This window comes from Elephantulus edwardii, unplaced genomic scaffold, assembly GCF_000299155.1.
Source record: "Elephantulus edwardii isolate Elephantulus edwardi_28Jun2011 unplaced genomic scaffold, EleEdw1.0 scaffold00028, whole genome shotgun sequence".
Lineage (NCBI taxonomy): Eukaryota > Metazoa > Chordata > Mammalia > Macroscelidea > Macroscelididae > Elephantulus > Elephantulus edwardii.
In genome coordinates, this window is record NW_006399778.1 from 18,711,908 (window position 1) to 18,732,735 (window position 20,828).

Here is a 20,828-nt window from a genome sequence, read left to right on the forward strand (position 1 = left end):
CTACTATCCTTAGATAGTGGTAAGAAACTGCGTTGCAATCCCAAAGGCATGTGGTTCAAGTCCACTGCTCGAGGATGGACAATCTCCTCCTGTGTGATTTACAGTCTCTGAAAACCTGCTGGACGGGCAACTATGGTACACCACCACCACCACCACCACTATTCCCCCTGCCCCCCTTGTGGTTCAGGTGAAAGTTTACAGAACAAATGAAGTTTCCCATTAAATATCTGTGCATAGTTTTTAAGTTTACTTCCAATTCCTTTTGTGACAGCATGCTCCCCACTTTCTTGAGTTCCCCATTTCCATTCGTCCTTTTCTGCCCCTTCTTGCCTTCTGAGCTGTTTCAGGGTAAATGCCGCCCAGTACTTTCATACGGCTGCTAATTTTGAAGAATACTCTGAAATAACCTTTGACTGCCAAGGTTAATTACAATTCAGCTTTGTGGCAAAAATCCTATTAAGGCTTCCCTCCTCGAACCTTTACCAGATTAACTCAAGGGAGATGCCACTGCTAAAAGAAATGAGAAAGCAATGGATTTCAGAATTATGTACAAGAAAACACTTTGGGTGTGGTTACTGGCATTCAGAGTGGACTGGAATAGCTCTTAAGTTTCTTTGCAAGTTTGTTTACCAAAGAAACCACAAGACTTTTCTAAGTTTTAAAAAAAATCTTCACATTCTCAAACTTGCTACAGTACTAAGCTATGAAAACAGTACAACTCCCAAAGACGGTGATTAAGTCCCACCCAGAGCAACGCTACAGACTCTAATAAAAGGACTTAACCCTTTCACAATGTCCACCTTCAATTCCCTAATTGTCGGGGTGTGTGACTGCCTTGTTTCCATTCTGCCCTTTCCAAAGGGAGTCGTCCTGCTCCTGCTCCATTACTGCACAAAGTGTAACAGCAAGGACTCAGGGAGCCCCAACTGAGGCCTGGAGAGCATGGGCGTCCCAGGGGAATTTTCTCAACGTGGAAGCCAGTGGGTTGGCTACATGATCTGGGGCCACCTCCTTTGAGGAAAGGTCTACCTTTCTCCCGTGCATTAGCATCATGCATTCAGATTTCTGTGCCATCTAGTATGCCCTTATGATGAGGTGATATTCAAGGTGGTCTTGGGAGGTACATGTTAACTTCGCAGAAGCTTGGTAGGCTAGGCCCTTGGATATGGCAGAACTTGGGGCAGAGGCCTCCTGCCATGTCAGGCTGTTAGGACAGTGACTCAACCTTTGGAAATGCCATTTAGTATTCTCAAATCCTTTAAATGGCACAATTAAATGACACTAGATTGTGAGAATGTTGCATCATCAGACAAGGTTTCGATGAAACATAGGATCAGGGTAAGAACACTCCACAGCCATCTAATGAGTATTTACTATGTGCTGTTCTAAGCACTTTACCTGAATTAACTCATCCAACTCCTACAACTATGCTATTACAGCTGCAATTTTATAGGCAAGAAAATCGAGGCACAGAAAGGTAATATATACGCAGACACATCTGGTCAGGGACAGAGCTGGAACTGAAACCCAAGCAGCATAATTTTAACCACTAAACTCTATCCCACTCTTCTAATACCATGCATTAATTGCTTAGGAAAGTTACAAACCTCACATTTCCACACCAGCAACTAGCTTTCCTCCTATGATGATTCCCTAAAAGTTGTAATGGATTGTAGATGCCAATTTTTCTCCCGAGGTTCAGGCACGTGTCAAAGGTTACAAAGGTAGTCACCCTGATTTAAAAAGAAACTGATCAAACAAGAGTCTTATGATAAAAACTTTATTGTCTTAAATATCAAATGTTTTACACATTTTTCTTCAGAAAGTTCCTATTAAAAAAAGAAAATAAAAGGTTTTGATTATTTAGGGCTAACTTACATATCAGTATTTGACAAAAGCTCAAACTCAAATGCATCTCGGTTGCAGACAGGTCCTATGTTCAGCCCTGAAGCCAATGGCACAACACAACCAACTTTGGGATTCCTGAGTTTGGTTCCCTTAAGTTCTCAGAATATCACAAACGCTCAAAACCAATGTGCTATGGAAGTGACCGAGCTCTTGGCAAATCTATTTTACCAATCTACCCAATTTTTCTAAGACAGAGTAGACTCAGGGCTTGGAGAGCCAGAAAAATGCTGCCCTGCATGCACAATTCCAAGAAATGAGGAAATACTGGCGCTTCTATTTGTCAAAATATGGCTACAGAACTGGTAAATAAAGCTTTCTCGAGGGCAAAAGGCCATTAACCCAACTTGCTACGAAGAACAGAGTTTGAACAAGAACAAGCAAATGTATTTTCAATTTAGGTGCAGTAAAAACAGCAAATTCAGTCAGAATGTTGGGCTGTTCAGAGTCACTGCTGACTATTTCAAAACGCTGATTAGTGGAGGACAGAACAGAAATCTACTCATTCAAATGGAGAAGTGCGGGTGGGCCGGGAGCATAGGCTCAGAACAGTGCTCTTCTGGGAAGGGAAAGCCTGGCCGACATCAGGTATCTCAAGGTGTAGGAACCAAAAGGCCAAGGGACCGGGATGCTTCTGGGAGGAAGTGAACACAGGTCTACCTTTCCCCCTCCACACCATGAATGTAATTGCCCAAGGCTACAGGTAAAAAGAGTATAGTAAACAATTTCCCATCAGAAGGCACTTCCCCACCCCCCCCCCAGGAAATACACTCCAGGATGTCCATCCTTTGCTTCCCAACCAGCCAATGAAAACTGTTTTAAAGTACTTATTTTAAAGAGAGTTCTGTAAATATTCTTTTGCATGCTACATACATCATCCCCAGACTCTTGAGGTCATCTTGGCTTTTCTAGGTACAATTTTTTAATACTTAGGCCCCTGAACCTTTCTTTGCAGATTTCATAGCATAAAATGGTACTCTTGTATCCTCTCACCTTTTCTGGACCCCAGAGCCTATTACCAATCACCGACGCATAATGGATAAACATTCAACCTGCAAACTTCTGAAGTAATTTAAGATCCACAAAGTCTACCTAGATGCTTCAGGTTAGAACATGCATCTTCAACGAGTTTAAGCTCACGTTTCTTTGATAAGAGCTGCTCTGAGGAAAAACCCACAGTAGTGCTTTGACTCTTTTAAGTCAAATTCCGCCCACCATTCTGCCCCAGTCTCATTTCTAATCTTGCACTCAGTTGCTTGAAAACAGAATGTTCTGCAGCATTTTCAGCCAAGGTGTTAGCCCAGCTGTCAGTAACCCACAGCAGCTCAGCTCTCAGATAGGACAGGATGCTGCTGCAATGCCCTCCCTCTCCATCCCACAGTCCTGATGAAAGGAAAGGCCGACTGCCACACTGTGATGTGTACTGAGGATCACCCTACCTGCTACCTTTCTCCTCCTTCCTGGCCGACCAATCTGTCTGCACCGCCCATTTATTTGCAAATACCTGATATTTCCATTAAATATTAGAGAATATTGGCTGTTGCGTTTTAAAAAAATTCCTATTTAAGCCCAATTATCTCCTCAACTTAAACCAAATAATTCTAGTATGACTTTGAAAACAAAACGAATAGGCTAAGATAGGTCTTGTTCTTTAGGTCAAAATGCTTGTCTCCTTCCTAGATGGAAAGCTTCTGGAGGGCACGTTTCATTCAGTCACACCTGTATCTTTAGTGTTTGCTGTGCCTGGCACGGGGGCACTCAATCCACACTTGATGAATCAAAGAAATATTGATGAATTCTTGTTCAAAGACTCATCTTGCATAGCATCTGAGAGTATCAGTTTTCGGTTCAAGTTGGATTTCCTTGACCCTCTTCTCTTTACAACACTGGTAGGACAACACGAAACACAAGAAACATCTAGGAATCATTTTTGGTATACCTGATATATACTCCTTCTCTCTGGGGAAAGGTCAATGACCTGGTGTAGTTTAATTCTGAATTAGTTTAACGGAGATGAGTCTTAGGATCACTCTATCCATGTCCCTATCAAATTCTGACATTTCTGCTATTTGGAGAAACTAAGGCACAAAAGAAAATCAAGTGCAACAAAGGTTCATACCTTTATTCAAAGAATCTCTCCTGAGGGTCCAACTGACGTATAAAAATTAGCTGTGATTTCACATCTCCAGCCACCTAAGAACACAGTGTGAGTTTACTCTGGCAAGAGTAATAATTTTTAGCTCTTGGTGTTGTTTATGGAACTCCTACAGTGAAAGGTGACATCTGAGGAGAGGAAATGAACAGATGACAGAGAGCTATTGTCACACAAAAAGGAAGACTGGCTTTTTGATGAGTATCTGCAGTAGAGAATGAAGACTGCCCAACTTAGCATCTCTCATCAGACTTACAAGTTTCAAATGTGTAGCAGTTTGAGTTCTCCTGCTTAACCTCACCACAGGTGGCCAACAGTGAGGAAATGAGGACTCACTTCAATTTGCATGGCCAATTTTCTTCAAGGCTTTTTTTTTATACACAGTGGATTACAAGCCTCCTAGGGTGAAGAATACACTGGCAGGCAGGAAATTTGCTCACACTTTTTAATCTACATGAAAGTATATCTGTTGTCTGTCAATTAACATAGGAAGGTAACATATATGAAATGAAAAATTTAATTTTTATGGCTTTCTAGTCATAGAAAGCTGTGGTAAGATAAAAACAGGCAGATTCCACTTTAACTGGTTATCGCCAAAGATACAAGGATCATATATTCTTCTATTTCTATGAAACCCTTGTTAAGAGAAATGCGTAGGAAAAACACTGAAGAAGCAAAAAGTTCCTATCCAGTTTCTGTTGCTAAATGACTGGCTACTTTTTTTCAAGCTAATAGCTGAAGCTCAAACTGCACTGATGAAGGGCTACTTACTGGCTGATGCCTAAAGGCCTGAACAGGTACAGCTAGAAACAAAGAATTCTTACTAGCTTCAGTGGAAAAATCCACAGCCTAGGTATACTTGTTTGGCAGGAAGCACATGCTGCTGTACCAGAAGCAATGTGAAGGAAGCTAGGAATGCCACAGGAGAACCCCTTCCTCTCTTTGGTGAGCAGAGACCACCTGTGGAGAGAAGCTCTAACCGCAGAGCTGTCCACTGTCGTTTATATCAAAGAGGCTGTTCAGTAAAGCCATCAGGGCAGCCAAATGAGTTCACATGATTGAATCTTATTCTCAGGAGCTAATCTATCATTTCTGCACTTTCAGAATTTTGAATGTGTTTAACACAATGTAACTGACAATGAATGTTTCAAGTGTCAGGTTCCCTAACACCTTTCAGGCTCTAGAATTGTGGAATTTAACAATTATTCAAAAATCCTAACAATGTTGGTTAACTTTATTTTCACAGAAATGGACAGGAAACAAGATTTTAAAATTCAAAAACAAGTATATGTTAAAAACAAATTAACAAAACTGACAAGGATATTTGGCAAATGGATTAAAGTAATTTAAAGTATTCCCAACAAGAAATACATGTAAAACTGCTAGGCCTATTCAATTCTCTCTTAAAATATACATACACATACATAAAAAGTTATCATAATGAAACTTTGTCTAGACTGATAAGTCTATACCTCACTTGGGACTGTTCCCTAACTGCCATACTGTTAAAATCCAATGGCCATGCCTCTGCGTCTTTATTCTCCCACAGAACACTGTGAAGCCATCTTCACACTGAAGGTTTTTAGGAGGTGGCTAACATTGTTAAGCTCTCCACAACACACCCACCCAATCCCATGGCCTCAAAGAACTGTAAATTTAGAACACATTTTCAATCAAGCAAAAAGCCCTACAGCATTGCTACTAGATCTTGTTTTCAATCATAGCACCAACCACTTAAATTATAATCACAGCTCTCACGAGTCCATTGATAGAAACCCTACAAGCAGTTTTTCAGTGCATCTTACATCTTTGGTGTAGGGCAGGTAAAATCTCCAACATGTGATTGTCTAAAAGGACATTTTTAAAGACAATCTTGTGAACCTGTCACTCTGAGTGCCCTCTTGAAAACAGTAAACAACAACTCTGTCATCCACTTCCTAACTTCAGAAAGGATCATGCTGGATCAGTCTGACCTACTGTCACATCACTAAAGTCTTAACACATACAAACATCACAGCAAAGAGAAAGGAAGGAGCTGGAACAGCACAGAAGAGACAAGTCTCTCAGTGCTCCCAAAAGCAAAATTTAAAAAACTCCTGAGATGTGAGCTTTCATTCTGATTGTGCTCAATGACTTGAATTCTGATGGAAAGAATAATCTTCAAAGAGTAAAATTTTACATAAAAGTAACATTAAGTTCACAAATCATCCTTTCAAAGCATGCTACTAATTGTAATATGGAATCAAGAACTATCAATCTCAAAATTCTATTTGATAAAACCAAGATTTCTGATTCCTGCTAGGTACTGTCTGTTTTCTAGGAAAGAATGATCTAAACTACTTAGTAGGATTATTGCACAGTGGGGCCCACAGGACAAAGATTTCCAAGGGCTCGTCCTCATAAAAGGCCACAATAAAAACATTTATATGCTATGCCCCGCTCTTAACTCTACATGGTACACAAATATGATGATGAGTCTTATTTTAAAAAGAAACTCCTGAGGAAAAGAGGAGATGGAGAACTTTACCAAGGCCACTTGAGTCAGAAACCACATTACTATTTTTACTGCTGTGAAGGACACTCACCAGACAGACCAATCCAAGCACCAAGATGAACCAGGGACACAGTTATCACACAACAGCATTTCATTCAATCCGTGGCTCAAAACTGAGCTTTAGTAGATGAGTTAAGGAAAGAAAGAAGCTCCTGGCAATCAGCTTATTAGCTGAACACAAACTGACCAAATAAATCATTGAATTCCAGTGTTTATGCCATAATTTTTCATTCAGTTTTTGATACATCACCAAGTCATTTGCAATTAAAGTTGGGTTTTTCTTCCCTCACTTTAAATCTGGGTAGCACCACATTTCACCCTGATGTCAATTTCCCTACAATACCCCATTCTGGTGTTGAAATGAGGCAATCCGTGCAGTGGCCTGCCAAATATGAAACAGCTCAAATTTTAAACCCTCCTGCCTACCTACTAAAATGTCAATTATAGGAGTAAAAAAATATCTTTAGGAAATATTATTCAATGATTTGTTAACTTCCTGTTATAACTGATGAATCATAATATACAGAGCACTGGGTATAATTCCAAACACCAAACTAAGGTCAAACGTTTGTAACTTGATAATTGAGTCAACAAGTCAGACCCTGCCTATAGCACACACAGCCACGTAAGGATGCTTTCAGCTACACAGGTCGTGGGATTTCTCATGGCTTTTGCTTTTCAAAGCACTCACTCTCATTCTAAAACAGTATGATATACATAAAACCATCAATTTTATTCCAGAATACATTATCTTAATGTGAATAAAATGCTTTTGTATGCACATACTGCCAATACATTTAAAAAGGCCCAAATTTTAACAAGTAGAATAGACAAATTCATCAGACAAGAGATCATAAATTACTTTGGCCGAAAAAATCTTAAAGGAAAAAGAATTCTGGCTCAACATTCTGCTTGCAGGTTTCTACCTATCCTGTGTGTGTGTGCATGCACGCATGTGCACGTGTAAGTAGCTTTCCTTATGGGAATGGAGTATGGTCTAGCCCACTTTCTAAGGTTATGTAGGAACTACAATGTTCTTTGCCAGCAAAACAAGAAGAGCAAGGTCTACATTTCCACCAACTCGATGCAAAGCCCCAAGAGCTTCCTGCAAAGTAAAGCCAGCCCGGAGGATCCGTTCAATGTCTGCAGCAGGAAAAATCAGTGGGGGAAAAATGGAAGGATTCGATGGATGGCTGGTAGGTGGCTCGAACTCAAGGAATGGACCGGCAGCTTCAGGGCAGGTATTTTCTCTGGATTCAGGCTTTTCGGTCACTGGATTCGGAATCCCCTGACCAGAGTCTTTAACCAAGAGGAAACTGGATGGTAAGGACTCTGTTTGCTCACAAATTTGATTCAGTGCATTTCCCTCACCTGTTAAAAGTTTGGGGGAAATTTCCACACCTAGTGTGCGGTGCAGTTGATTAGACATTTCCATTGAGGCTTGAGGGACAGAACTGGAACTGCTCTCGTCAGTGGACTCCCTCAACTTGGGGACACCTTCCACAGGACCCCTGAAGTTGATGTCGTTTATATTCTCCATTCCAGTGTCAGGCGAAGTCCCTAATTTTTCTGTCTTCGTGGATACAGGGACAGACTGATGAGAAAAGCCTGGTGGGCACTGTTCATCCAGGGAAGTGGGAAGAGGTTCACTGTGGGCCCATATTTCAGGAAGGTCGTTTGTACTTATTTGGCCCTTGGCTCCTGTTCCTGATGGACAGAAAGTGTCTTCATATATGTTTTCTGAAGCTGGATTACTACTAATGACCAAAAGTTCATGAAGTTCCTTCAGAGCTGTTGTTATAGATGAACAGGATTCCTCTGTTGTCTCCACAGAGGTGTGACCACTGCCACAAAGACTTAAAGGAGAGCAACTGCTATCTTCTTCATTTGTTCTAGATATGTCAACCTTACTTTCTGGGCCCCGTAAATCCTGGGTAGAAATGGAATTAGTTAAAATTTCAGATGAAGGGTTGTATTTTGATATTTCTACTTCCATTGAAGGATTATCTAGGATGAGATGAGATGCATCAATGCTCTTGGCATTTGGACAGCCTCCTGAATTAAACACAGCAACCAAGGACTGTTCAACAACATCTACGTCCATAAGTGTTTCTGAACTTGAGCAGCCCAAGTATCCTCTATTTAGAACATTTTTCCCTGCACCTTGAAGGTCCACATTCTGCTGGAGCTCATCCCCTTTCATCTCAGCTTCTAAATCAACACGTTTGGGTTGGCTTTGTTGCCTTTGACCAGGAGGGTCAAGGGTTCCCGTGCTACACAGATGTGCTTGGTCACATGGAGCATTCTGTTGTACAACCTCATGCTGTTGATTCCTGGCTTCTTCATGCTGCTGAAAGCCATTTACTAGACTTTGATTCTGATATTCTGGATGCCAACCCTTTTGATGGAGAAACATTTGTGGGTCACACACCCTAGTAGCTGTGATAGATAAACTAGTTTCCCGTTTGGTACAGAGATGAAATTCGTGGCTTGGGGTGCTTTTTTCAGCAGGAGACTTCTTTAAAGTGTCTGTAACCACTGTTTGTTCCAGTGAATTCTGCAAAGGCCTAGGTGGCCTCTGGTCTGCTGAAGCAGTGTCTGCTGAAGAAGCATGAGCTGAAAGACCCTGTAGAGGAAGGAGATGCTCTCTCTCTTCAGAGGCGATCTGGAACTCAGCAGAAACCTTCAAAGCCTTGTCAGCTTGACGGTCAAGGCCAGCTGCATCACTGGGCTTTACAGGGCAGACTGAAGTAGAGACAGAACGAGGAACACTCGTATGATTACCAATCTCAGAACTCTGTCCTGAAGGATGGGCTAGATGGTCAAATCCATCTGAAGTTGGTAACGATGACATTCCCAGTGAGGTAGTTTCTTTACCACTTTTCTCTATATGGAATAAAAAGAAAAGGAAAAATATTAATTAGCCAGTAATTGATCAGAAAATACAAATCTAGACAGGACAGAATTAAAATCTGGTCCTTAAACTCAAATCTGTCTTCAAATGCAAGAGCTATTCTTCTTGTGGTAGACAAATTTTAGTATCAGTATAAGAAGTAGGCATGATCTTAATAAAATATGTATATTATCCTCAATATGACAATTCAAGTACCATGAATAAGCATCTACATTACAGCTGGTTAATACTCAGAACTATGGACACATATTTATTTTTATTCTCAGCATGCTCAGACCTCTAGAATGTTTCTCCAAGACTGCCTGATAATACCTGGGATGCATGCAGATTCTGGGGTACTTCCTTGGGGATAAACCCAAAAGTATGGATTTTTTAAAAAAATACAAAGTGATTATTTCCCCTCCCCCGTACTATCGAATCAGATCCTGCTGGCACAGGAGGAGACTGCCCCCCTCCAGTGGAGCATCTGGAGGACTCTAACTGCGTGCCTTCAGGATTGCAGCGCAGCTTCTTGCCACAAGGCCACCAGAGCTCCCTAATGAGTGATTCTTAAACACATTACAACTCTTAACACTTTGTGCACTATAGATGTTTCTCATGACAATGAATTTGTTTTCAACACAAACACTGAGGTTATAAATGAGAAATCTGTGGTCAGTCATACCTGGGACACAGTAAGAATTCAAAGAGAAATAAAGCAATGCTCAGAGACTACAACAAGATAGAGATGCAAACATTTGATATAATTTCCAGCCAGTTTTCAAGAAGCAGGGTTTTTTTTTTAAAAAAAAATCATTCTGAATCAGAGAACAAAAGCAAAGCTAAAGAAGATCTGGCTGATTAAATCCCAATCTTCCAACCAAATGATACAACTGTAAAAGAATTATCAATCACTTTCTCAATTAATACAGTATATGAGATGGTGTGTTTCAATAGGCACTGATTATTTAGCTTCAGTGGAATCTACAGACCGCTCATACAGCATTGCAGTCTTACACACTAGTTTAGCGTGCTTCTTAATGCTGTCATGAAATATCAGTTTCTTCTAATGTTTAGTATCAGTTATCCCTTCACTTCCTAATAATTTAGTTAAATATCCTCTATGTTCTATTATAAAAATCTCTAATTCAAAGTCAAAGGTCTTGTAACAAAAAATTGATTTTAGAACACAATCTATAAGGGCAGATGCAGTTTAAATGCTTCACTCTGAATGCTAACATCACATACAGGAGTTCAATCTGAAGAAGTCACGAAGCAAGGCAGTATGATATGGATGGCTTTACATCATTTTAATCAGCACAGAAAATGGAGTACTATTGTCAGAAAGGTACCGACAGCTTGTGCCCTTACAGTGTGGTAGTATGCAGGAAAAGAGCCTTTATCTCATTTTAAACCATGTCCATTAGAGTCTGGAAACAGGAGTATTACTTTTATTTATTAGTCTCTACGGTTGAGTCTGAAAGAGGTTCAATTCTGAGCTAATACTAAGGGGAAAAATGCACTGTAGTAAAATATTGATGTTAACAATCTAGTGGAGCTTGATAATGGCCTTCTGGCACAGTATGCCAGTTATAAGCAATCGGGGTGGTCATGGTGAACCCAGCTCATTAGATTTTAAACTCACTATGAAAGCAGCATATAGTTTCCCTGTAGCTGAGTTTCACTGGCCTAAGAGTAGGCGAGGGGACCTAGGTATAGGCCAATATTACAGGATTAACAGGAGGGTGAAGACAACAGACATTAAGAATCAAACTGTGCCTGTCTTTAACTAATTCTTACAAGAAAAAGGGGGGAAAGAAATAAAAAAATGCCATGAATCTAATTACAACCAGCCTGTAGGACCTTATCTGGTTATTAGTTGGCAGCTTTAAAGACCATTTTTCTTCCTTTCATGCTAAGTTGGCCAATAACCTCTTGTCTGCCAGCTCCCATATTTACAACACAGAGAAATGGATACCAGGCAACTTTCATGGAAAATGTGTCAGGCCAGAGAATCAAACGCCAAGGCTCAGCTCCTCCTGTGTCCTAGATAAGTCTCAGTAATCCTGGACAAGCCACCTGGCTCGTGCCCATTACTCCTTCAACAGGAGCTCTCTGCCATCAGAACTTTAGTTCTGGTATATAGTAACATGAAGAGTGAAAAAACCCGAATAACCCAGAACTTTCTTTTCTAAGAGGACCAAAGGGACTTATAAAATCTGCAGCTCACAGCTACCACCAACCACAGAGTGTTGCGATACTGATTTGATAGGCACGTGTGGTAGGAATAAGCCCGTTTCCACTGACTCTGCCCTCCTTGGAGTGTGTTATCATTGGGAATATTTTAAACAGTAAATTTTGCTCATGTATGTGTGTATGTATGCCAATATACATACATATGCACAGGCTAGTTGTAACCAGATTAAACAAGGTGAGCTGATGAAAGACAGAAGCTAAATCTCCAGAGTGCTGCACGTAGAGAGATTCTGAGACCACAGATGAAGGCTGGATGGAAGGTTTACCGTGGCGTCTATAAATACCTGGTCTGGGGCCCACTCCAGCTGCAGCACACACACACTACATGCATCATGGCTTCTGCCGCTCTGTTTGAATTAGGAAACAGACAAGCAAACTTGGGTTAACAATGCAAACCACACAGCATGCAGGGTTATCATCTCCATTCATTTGCCATCTTTAAAATCAGGAGCTGGTGGAATCTGAGTAGAGGAATGTTTCTGTAGATTTTGTTGGTTGCTTCCATTTTCTCACATTACATAAAAAAACCAATGTGGCAACTTCAACAAATTTTTAACAGAATTTGGGAAGAAAAAATTGTCGCATCTGCACACTGAAAAGTGACATTCGCAAACCTATCAGATGGGATTACGTGATACAAAAAATCTTTTTATATAATATAAAAGTGAGGGCCCACATGTAACTGCCATTTTAAAAATTTCTTTCTTCATTTCAGATTTCTATTTTAGAAGAAAACAAAGCAATCCTGGTTAAACTCTATCTTGGCTTATATTCTTTTTCTATTAATTAGTTTTAGAAAAGAGATATAGCTCATTTTTGGAAATATTATCAACTGAAAGAAAATATTAAGATACTTTAGTGTAAAGCATCAACCAGAGAAACAATTTTTAGCAAAATATTTTTACTGATAATATTCAGTTTTGATTTTTAAGATAGAGGAAAATCAATGTTTCAAATAACAGGATGTGATAATGTAAATTATTTCACTATTTAAATACTTTAAGAATTAGCACAAGCTTCTCAGATACAAAAGGTCACAAGGGTTAAAAAACCACTTCCTTTTAATCCTCTTAAAAACTGGTAAACTCTCTCCTTAGTAACTCCTTTAATCTCTTAAACCTTTTTATTCAAAGAAGGTAAATATCCAAAGTCCATGGGTAACTATTAGTAGATTAGAAAAACATTACTATTTGCAAGGATTTCTTAAATAAAAATAAGACTATAGAAAATGACAGTTTCACAAAATGGTATTATCTTCATTTTATTTTATTTTTTTTTCATATCTTCATTTTATTAACACACAGTGGTATTAATGAGATTTTTTTTTTTCAAAAAAAAGCAAAATCACGTAAGTCAAATTCATTCAAGCTTACTTACAGCAGGGAAGCTATTAAGTTAATCTCTCCCTGTCTGTTTATTCAGAATTCTCCCCTTCCTACAAAACACTTAAGTCACATCTCAAATTGTACTTTGTACATAAAACTGAGCTAAAACGTAGTGGAATAGATTCTAAATCGGATCAACTTTAAAAACTCCTTATTCTCTCCACATGTATTCTATGGAGGCTTTAAAGGATAGGCCTCCAGAAGTTCTCCAGCAACAAACACAGACAAAATCTGGTTGCTCATTTTAAAAACTTAGCGTGCATGTTCTTTTTTAAAAAAAAATTGTGGTTTAAATGAACATTTACAGAGCAATTTAGTTTTTCAACAATTTGTATGTATTTTGTTTCATGACACTGGTTATAGCCTCAGTCAATGTAAACAGCACACTGTCTTTCCTTTTTCTTCTCAGGTTGCCCATTTCTGTCGTTTTACCACCTCATCTGTCAGCTAAACTTTTTATTTGGGCAAATACTACCCTAGTGGTCTTATATTGTTGACTGTTCTGAAGAGCATTTACTGTTCACTCTACTGGTCTGTCTGGTTGAAAGGTGACTTCCAAGAGCGGGTTCCATTTCAAGAATGAATGGTGGCTAAGGGTCTTTGGTCTTGGCAAGTCCACTAGTCTCTCTATCTGACCAGTAAGACTGGTCTCTCTGACTCTGAATTCTGTTCTACATTTTCTCTTCCTCTGTCTAGGGCCTTGTACTGTGATTCCAAATAGACCAAGTGGTAATGGCAGTCATATACCACCATGTCTTAAGCTTATAGACAGTTTATATCTTGTCTGTCTTTAGGAGAAAGACAAAATACATCCAATTGGGTCAGAAAAAGAAATGTGTGCTATTAGTCATGCTAATAAATATAGTCAGTTCAGGCTTTAAAAGATCCAAAACCTAAAAAAAAAAAAAAAAAAAAAAAAAAAAAAAGGATCCCAAACTTATAAGTGAATGTTTTTCAGGTTCTAGAAAACATGCCTCAGAATCACTGATCACAGACGAGGGGCTGAGCATTATTCATGGAGGTTAGATTTCAGAAAAATTGCATCATCTATTCATCCAGAACGGAACTCAGTCTATAAATAGGTTACCCTAACCAAGACTTAGAAATTAAGTTCCTTAATTTATATTTTTCTAATACGGTCCAATGACATACTACTGTAAACCCATTAATAACAAACATTACAATCTAAATAGTGTTCAACTGGTAATTCTTCTGTCTTTGGCAGAAGCCCCCTCAGTAAATATTAAAAAGGGAGGACTTTTCAGGTACAAGGACAATGTTTTCCTTCTGTAAAAACAACCTCAAGAAAAGTAAAGAATATTTCAGGGAAAATATTGCTAAGCTCAAAAAGAAGGTACCTGCCTACTGGTATGATTTTTTTTTAAAAAAGGTATAATTTTTTGGAAGCCTAGAAAAATATAACTATGCAAATATATTCTTAATCTAGTTCATCCATGGCAACGGATTGTTTCTAAATTTGCTGAAATGTGGAGGTTTTCTTCTTTTCATGATGAGAGATGGGAGGCAGAGATAAAGAGGACAAATAATGAATATATCTACTACTGGACAGTGAAACTGATGAAGAATTTGAAAGGTTTCTGTCCTCTAATGAAACTCGCCTTTTCCTGTCTCACCCATCAATGACATTATTCAAAAGCTTAGCTTTTCCAAATACCTGCATCCTCTACGGATTTTTGAAGGGCTTCTGCTAATTCTTGGTCTGCAATATCCTCTGGCCGCAGGTCCTCTCGCCCAGCCCCATACGCCAACCTGGCACACTCTGGCAGCTCTCCCTCCGGAAGGAAAGATGTTTGGGAGCCTGTGGTGCCGATCACTAGGACATTTTTCTTAAGGTCAATGGAACACTTAGGAAGGGGAGAAAAAAAAATATATCAAAGGATAAGGATGGTGAATAAAATGCCGCACAGAAAAGATGAAAATAGTTCTTGTGCCCAACAACTAACAGACAGATAAAGAAACTGTGGTACATTCACAAATGGAGTATTACACAGCACTGAAAAGCAGGTGAAGAATTTATGACACTAGGTGTATCATGGATGCAGCTACAGGATATGATGCTGAATGAAAGAAAAGCAGGGAAGGACAAATATTGTATAAGATCACTGTTATAAAACAGGGAGATAAAGGAGTAGAAGGAAAGTAGGAAACGAATGAATAATGACCACATTCTTGGAACAGGTGAAGAAAAGGCCAATGTGAAATGAATGAACCATCAGACATTGTGTGTATTGTAATTAACAATGTAGAACAGGATACATGTAACTGTCTGACAAATGTTAAGTTTTACACACTGAAAACAATCCTGAAAGGCTGATGGGATAGGAGGTGAAGGAAAAGGAATGTACAGTGAGGACCTGATGAGATGTAATGAACAGCATGTATTAGTTGGAATTAACTATAATTAAAAGGTATATGAGTAATTATTAATATAAAACTCCATTCACAAAGAGCAAACTGGCAGGAACAGACATGGTTCAGAAACTTCACTTCATTTAGAAGATTTTTAAATATCCAAGTTTACAGCAGAATAACCTTTATAGGAATGTTGCTGTAGTCATGTGCCATTGGGTCAATAGTGGCTCATAGCGACCCTATGTAAAACAGCTCTGAACCCTGTTATATCTTGATCCAACCATTTTACTTGTTTTTATATAATTTCTATTTTTTTAAATTACAAATAGTAATGCACGTGAACTATATAAAATCTGGAAAAATAACAAGTATATCTTTTGTTTTTATGTACTGCTGGGTGGGACTGACTCATAGCTGATCTACCAGAGGGTTTTCAGACAGTAAATCGCATGCGAGGAGACTGCCCATCTTTCTCCTGTTGAGCTGCTGGTGGATTCTAACACTATCCTTTTGGGAAGCCAGTGTAGCTTTTCACTACTAGGCTCCATCTTTAAGAAACATACAAATTACTTATATTGTAAAATTGAAACAGTACTATTTATACAGTTTAGCATTTTACTTCTACAAAGTTGCTACGTTCAGTTGAGTCAGAACCCACCTATCCACTGATGACTCTCTGAACAAGCAGGTTTTCAGAAGCAGATTAATAGCACGGGAGGAGGTTGCCCATCCTCCTGCGGAGCAGCTGGTGGAATCGAACCGCATGCCTTCAGGATTGCAGCACAGCTTTTTTGCCACTATGCCAAAGTACAACTTATATATTAAAACTCTGCATCTTTTATTAGGGAGCTCCGGTACTGCACTGCAATCTCAAAGGCACAGTTTGAGGCCGCCAGCTGCTCCACAGGAGAAGGATGGGCAGTCTCCTCCTGTGTGATTAACTGCCTCGAAAAACCCGCCAGAGGGTCAGCTGTGGGTTGGTTCTGACTGTATGGTCCTCAACAACAACAACAGGCTCTTTTTAGATCTATCTTTTAGGGATCAAACGGAAATAGCAACTCCAAAGATTAAATAGGAATTTAGGGGCCAATGAGTTGATGCTCACAGAACAATTCAGAAGAGAAGGCTGAGAATGGATACACTCTAAAATAACTGACCTTTTCACTCCTACATCAGAAGACCATCTCCCTTAATCTGGAAGGTCTCTTTCCCCAATACTCTGCCTAGCATATAAGGATTACAGAGGATTTACTAAATTTACACATGCTGTAAAATCATCATTCTGCCTGCAAATCCATACAAATTCTACTCAACACCTAGTGAGGCTTTTAAAATCACATAAAGGAACCAAAATGCCCATACCAATCTCAGAATAGATAAGATATAATAAATTCACCGAATGCACAAATCCAGATTCTGTTTCTACTAATGCATAATTATAATACTTGAATAACATCATCATCAACTAAGTCTTTTTCCAGGTGTCAAGTCATGGTTCTAGTTCTGCAACACATATGTTGTTGTTGTTTGATGCCGTCAAGTCGTAGACGACTCATAGCGATCCTATGAACAGCCTGAGCACTGTTCGTACATAGAGTTTCCGGAGACAAGCCATTTCGGAAGTGGATGCTGCTCCTGCTTCCAGGCAACATATATACCCAACAGAAAAGATGCAAAATAACCAAACACATAGAAAACAGATGCAAAAAGAAATTGAAGGCCTTCAATTACCTGATGTCGCTTAAGCATATCCAATCCCAGAAGCATGTCCATGGGCTGCTCCTCTAGTATAGAGAATGAACATGCCAGGAAGTCCCCTTCGATCTGAACCTGAGCTAAAGCACATAAAGAAAAAAAGAGGTTACTGATCTCTGTTACAAGAATCTCACCCAGCCTGGTTCTGGAAAGTTACCATTCTGTGTCTTAACTTACTTCTTTCAATCAGTCCAAGTCAAGGAAAAGCATGCCAACAGGTACAAAACTATCAAAATCCAGTTAACATAATGGTTAATTTAAAAGCTCATGCAGGAACCAGCTCAGAAACTAGATCTGGTAGAACCATCAAGAATGCCGGGACTAATACATGGTGCCATTAGGACACATGCTCAACTAGAAGGAAAACCAGGCTAAATGGAAAGAAACCACAACAACCTAACGCCTGCTTCACTGAAGCCATCAGCAAAAAAATAAGTCCCCTGGAACTGATGGGACACAACATGTCTGAGCAGACAGATGCAGCCCTGGACGTGCTTAGCAGTCTATGCTAGGAAATTTGGAAGACATCTACCTGGCCAACTGGCTGCAGGAGATCCTTATCTGTTCCCATTCTCAAGAAGAGAGATCCAAGAGAATGTGAAAATTATTGAACAATATCATTAACATCACATGCAAGTAAAATCTTGAAGATTATCCATAAATGCTAGGACTGTACAATGATAGAGAACTTCTGAAGTTCAATCTGGGTTTAGAATGGGTGTGGCACCAGGGATATAACTTTTGTAGTCAGATGGTTGTTGGCTGAAAGCAGAGAACACCAGAACAGTGTGTGTCTGAATTTTATTGACAATGCAAAGGCATCTAACAAATGGTGGCTAACACTGGGAAGAATGAGAATCTCAGAGCACTTAATTGTGCTCAAGTGAAACTTATACCTAGATGAAGAGGCAAGCAAGTGTTTGTTGCACTGGGAAAAATCTGCTTTCAAGGGCCTCTATAATAAGACACAATTATGTTAAACACTTAAGTGCTGGAGAAGCGCTCTGACTATCCCATGGATTGACAAGAGAATAAACAAGTATGTCTAGGAGAAAGTGTAACCAAAGTGCTCCTTAGAGGGGAGAATGGCAAAGCTTTGTCTCATTTTGGGCATGGTGCTAGGAGGGGCCAGTCCTTGGAAAAAGACATCATGTTTGGAAAGGTGGATGGTCACTGAAAGAGGAAGACCCTCAGGGAGGTGGACTGACAACACTTTTAACAATGGGCTCAAACATCAGACATGGTGAGGTTGGCACAGCATAGAGCAAGGTTCAGATATGTTGTTCACAGGCTAGGAGAAATACTCACTTTGATGGCACTTAATAACAATCATTTCTATACCCTTACAGAAAAGATTTTCTAAAAGAGAAAATGAAATCTATTCACTTTGAACCTTTAATATTAACTTTAAAAAGAAGACTTGATTATTGCTTGTTATAATCAAATTACTATTTGTTAACACAGGGACAATCTCAAGGCCTGTGTTTGCCTTTAGACTCTTACCTTGTCTCTTTGTCAAATACTCTCATTTTAAGTATATCCTACAAAGAGTGAGTACCTATATACAGCTTAAAGCCTAATAAAATAAGCATCTGTGAATAAATTGTTCAGGTTTAAGAAACAAACTGATTTCCTATTCCTCTGTACACACTACTGATTGCAGTCATTTTGTACCTTCCCTCTACCACTCAGATGTTAAGGAAATTTTGCCCAGTATTGTATGTATTTTGAAACAACAAATTTGTTTTAATGTTTCTGAACTATAACGTCTTTCTTAGAGTAAAATAAAGGAAATTTTGCCCAGATGTGTACGTATTTTGAAACAACAAATTTGTTTAATGTTTCTGAACTATAACTTCTTTCTTAGAGTAAAATAAAATTTGGAATCCAGCCTTACATATGCACACACTTGAAACCATCTTTTACTTTAAATCATCCTTGATGTCTAACACATGACTGACTTGTCCATTATACTACAACTGGATTTTTGGGTTACTTCTAGTTTTATTACAAGCATTATTACCACAAGCATCCTGGTCTCCTGATATGCCATATTAATTTCTCTAAAATGTACTACAGGAAGTGGAATCATAGGGGATCATGTATAATGTTCAACTTTGCAGGATGAAGGTAACTGACTGCTGAAATGTTTACAGCACTGCATGAGAGCAGTATCATAAGAGGAGGAATGACTGAAGCTGTCAAGAATTTCACTTTATTTGGATCCACAATCGCAACTTACATGGAAGCATTAGTCAAGAAATCAAAGAACATGTTCTTGATATGGTGACTGATGCTGCTATGAACACTGGTGTACAAGTCTCTGTGCCTCAGTTTTCATTTTCTCAGGGTATATTCCAAGCAGTGGAATAGCCGGGCCATATGGAATTTCTCTGTCTAGCTTTTTGAGGAAACGCCAAACTGCCGTCCACAGCGGTTGTACCATTTTACAATCCCACTAACAATGTGTAAGAGTTCCTATCTTGCCACATCTTCTCCAACATTTATTACTTGATGCCCTGTTAAACTTTACCACTGCTAACAGAAGAACGTGGAAACAGCCCAAATATCCAACCACAATGGACTGGATTGAGAAATGATGGTACATTCATACAATACAATGTGTAGCACTCAGGAGCAATGACTTCGTAAATTATGACCTATCATGGGAGAGACTGGAGAGCAGTAAGCTAAGTGAACTTAGTCTCATAACAACAAATACTGTATAAGATCATTATTGTAGAGCATGTACGAGGATCCAAGGAGGGACTGCTAAACACAGGGTCACACAATTTGATGGGTGAAGGGAGAGACTGGTAAGAGAAAGGGGAGAGGTACAGTATGAAAACAATGTATATGAACTTTACAAACTTTGTATGTAAACCAGTATAAAAGAAAATTTTTTAAAAAATCAAAGAACATATTAATTAGGCAAATCTACTAAAAAAGACTCTTTCGTGAAGGCTATATAATGGAGTGGCCTTGGAGGGGAAGGATTGCATAACAATGAAAGAGTTTTGAATTTTCTTTACAAGAAGAAGAGTGAATTGGGGGTGGGTAGGTGGGGAGAAACGTGCAACAATGAATGACTGAAAACCCTAAGTCTGTAAACTGTCATTAAAATTCATTTAAATCCAAAAAAAAAAAAAAAATTCATTTAAAAAAATGTTTAAAAAAAAAAGAAGGAGCAAGTTTAAAATGGCCCTCAGGATTCTAAACGCTGGCCATTATGTATAATATATAAGTAGCCATCACATCCTATTGTTGTTTTTAAGTGCCGAGTCGCAAGCGACTCATAGCGACCCTACGAAGGAGTCCTCAATGCTTGGGTGTCTCTCATCCTCTCTCCACCTTCATAGGGTTTCTGGAGGCAAGCTGTTATGGAAGTGGGTGCCATTCCTCCTTCCAAGCTTGTTTTAATCGGGGAGCTCCACCCCACTCTCTGTCCGCACTGGGTAGCCAACCATTAACGCATTAGTTTTTTAAAATATGAAATCTATTAATTTTAACATAATTATCAATGTAACATTACCATTAATAAAACTGCAACCTAAA

General features: G+C 39.2%; 2 protein-coding genes across 2 annotated transcripts in view; both read right to left on the reverse strand.

Annotated features, from left to right (window-relative positions):
* Nucleotides 1-7,626: 7,626 nt before the first annotated feature.
* RSC1A1 (regulatory solute carrier protein, family 1, member 1) lies at nt 7,627-9,465 on the reverse strand. Its single transcript, XM_006883625.1, has one exon. The coding sequence runs from the start codon at nt 9,463-9,465 to the stop codon at nt 7,627-7,629; it is 1,839 nt and encodes a 612-aa protein (XP_006883687.1).
* Nucleotides 9,210-20,828, reverse strand: part of DDI2 (DNA-damage inducible 1 homolog 2 (S. cerevisiae)) — a 40,306-nt gene continuing 28,687 nt past the window's right edge. Inside the window, exons 7-10 of the mRNA XM_006883624.1 lie at nt 17,250-17,353; nt 14,821-15,010; nt 12,045-12,107; nt 9,210-9,497 (exon numbers count right to left, since the gene is read on the reverse strand). Coding sequence (XP_006883686.1) covers nt 12,091-12,107; nt 14,821-15,010; nt 17,250-17,353 — 311 coding nt within the window. The 3' untranslated portion in view covers nt 9,210-9,497; nt 12,045-12,090. The remainder of the gene's footprint in view (nt 9,498-12,044; nt 12,108-14,820; nt 15,011-17,249; nt 17,354-20,828) is intronic.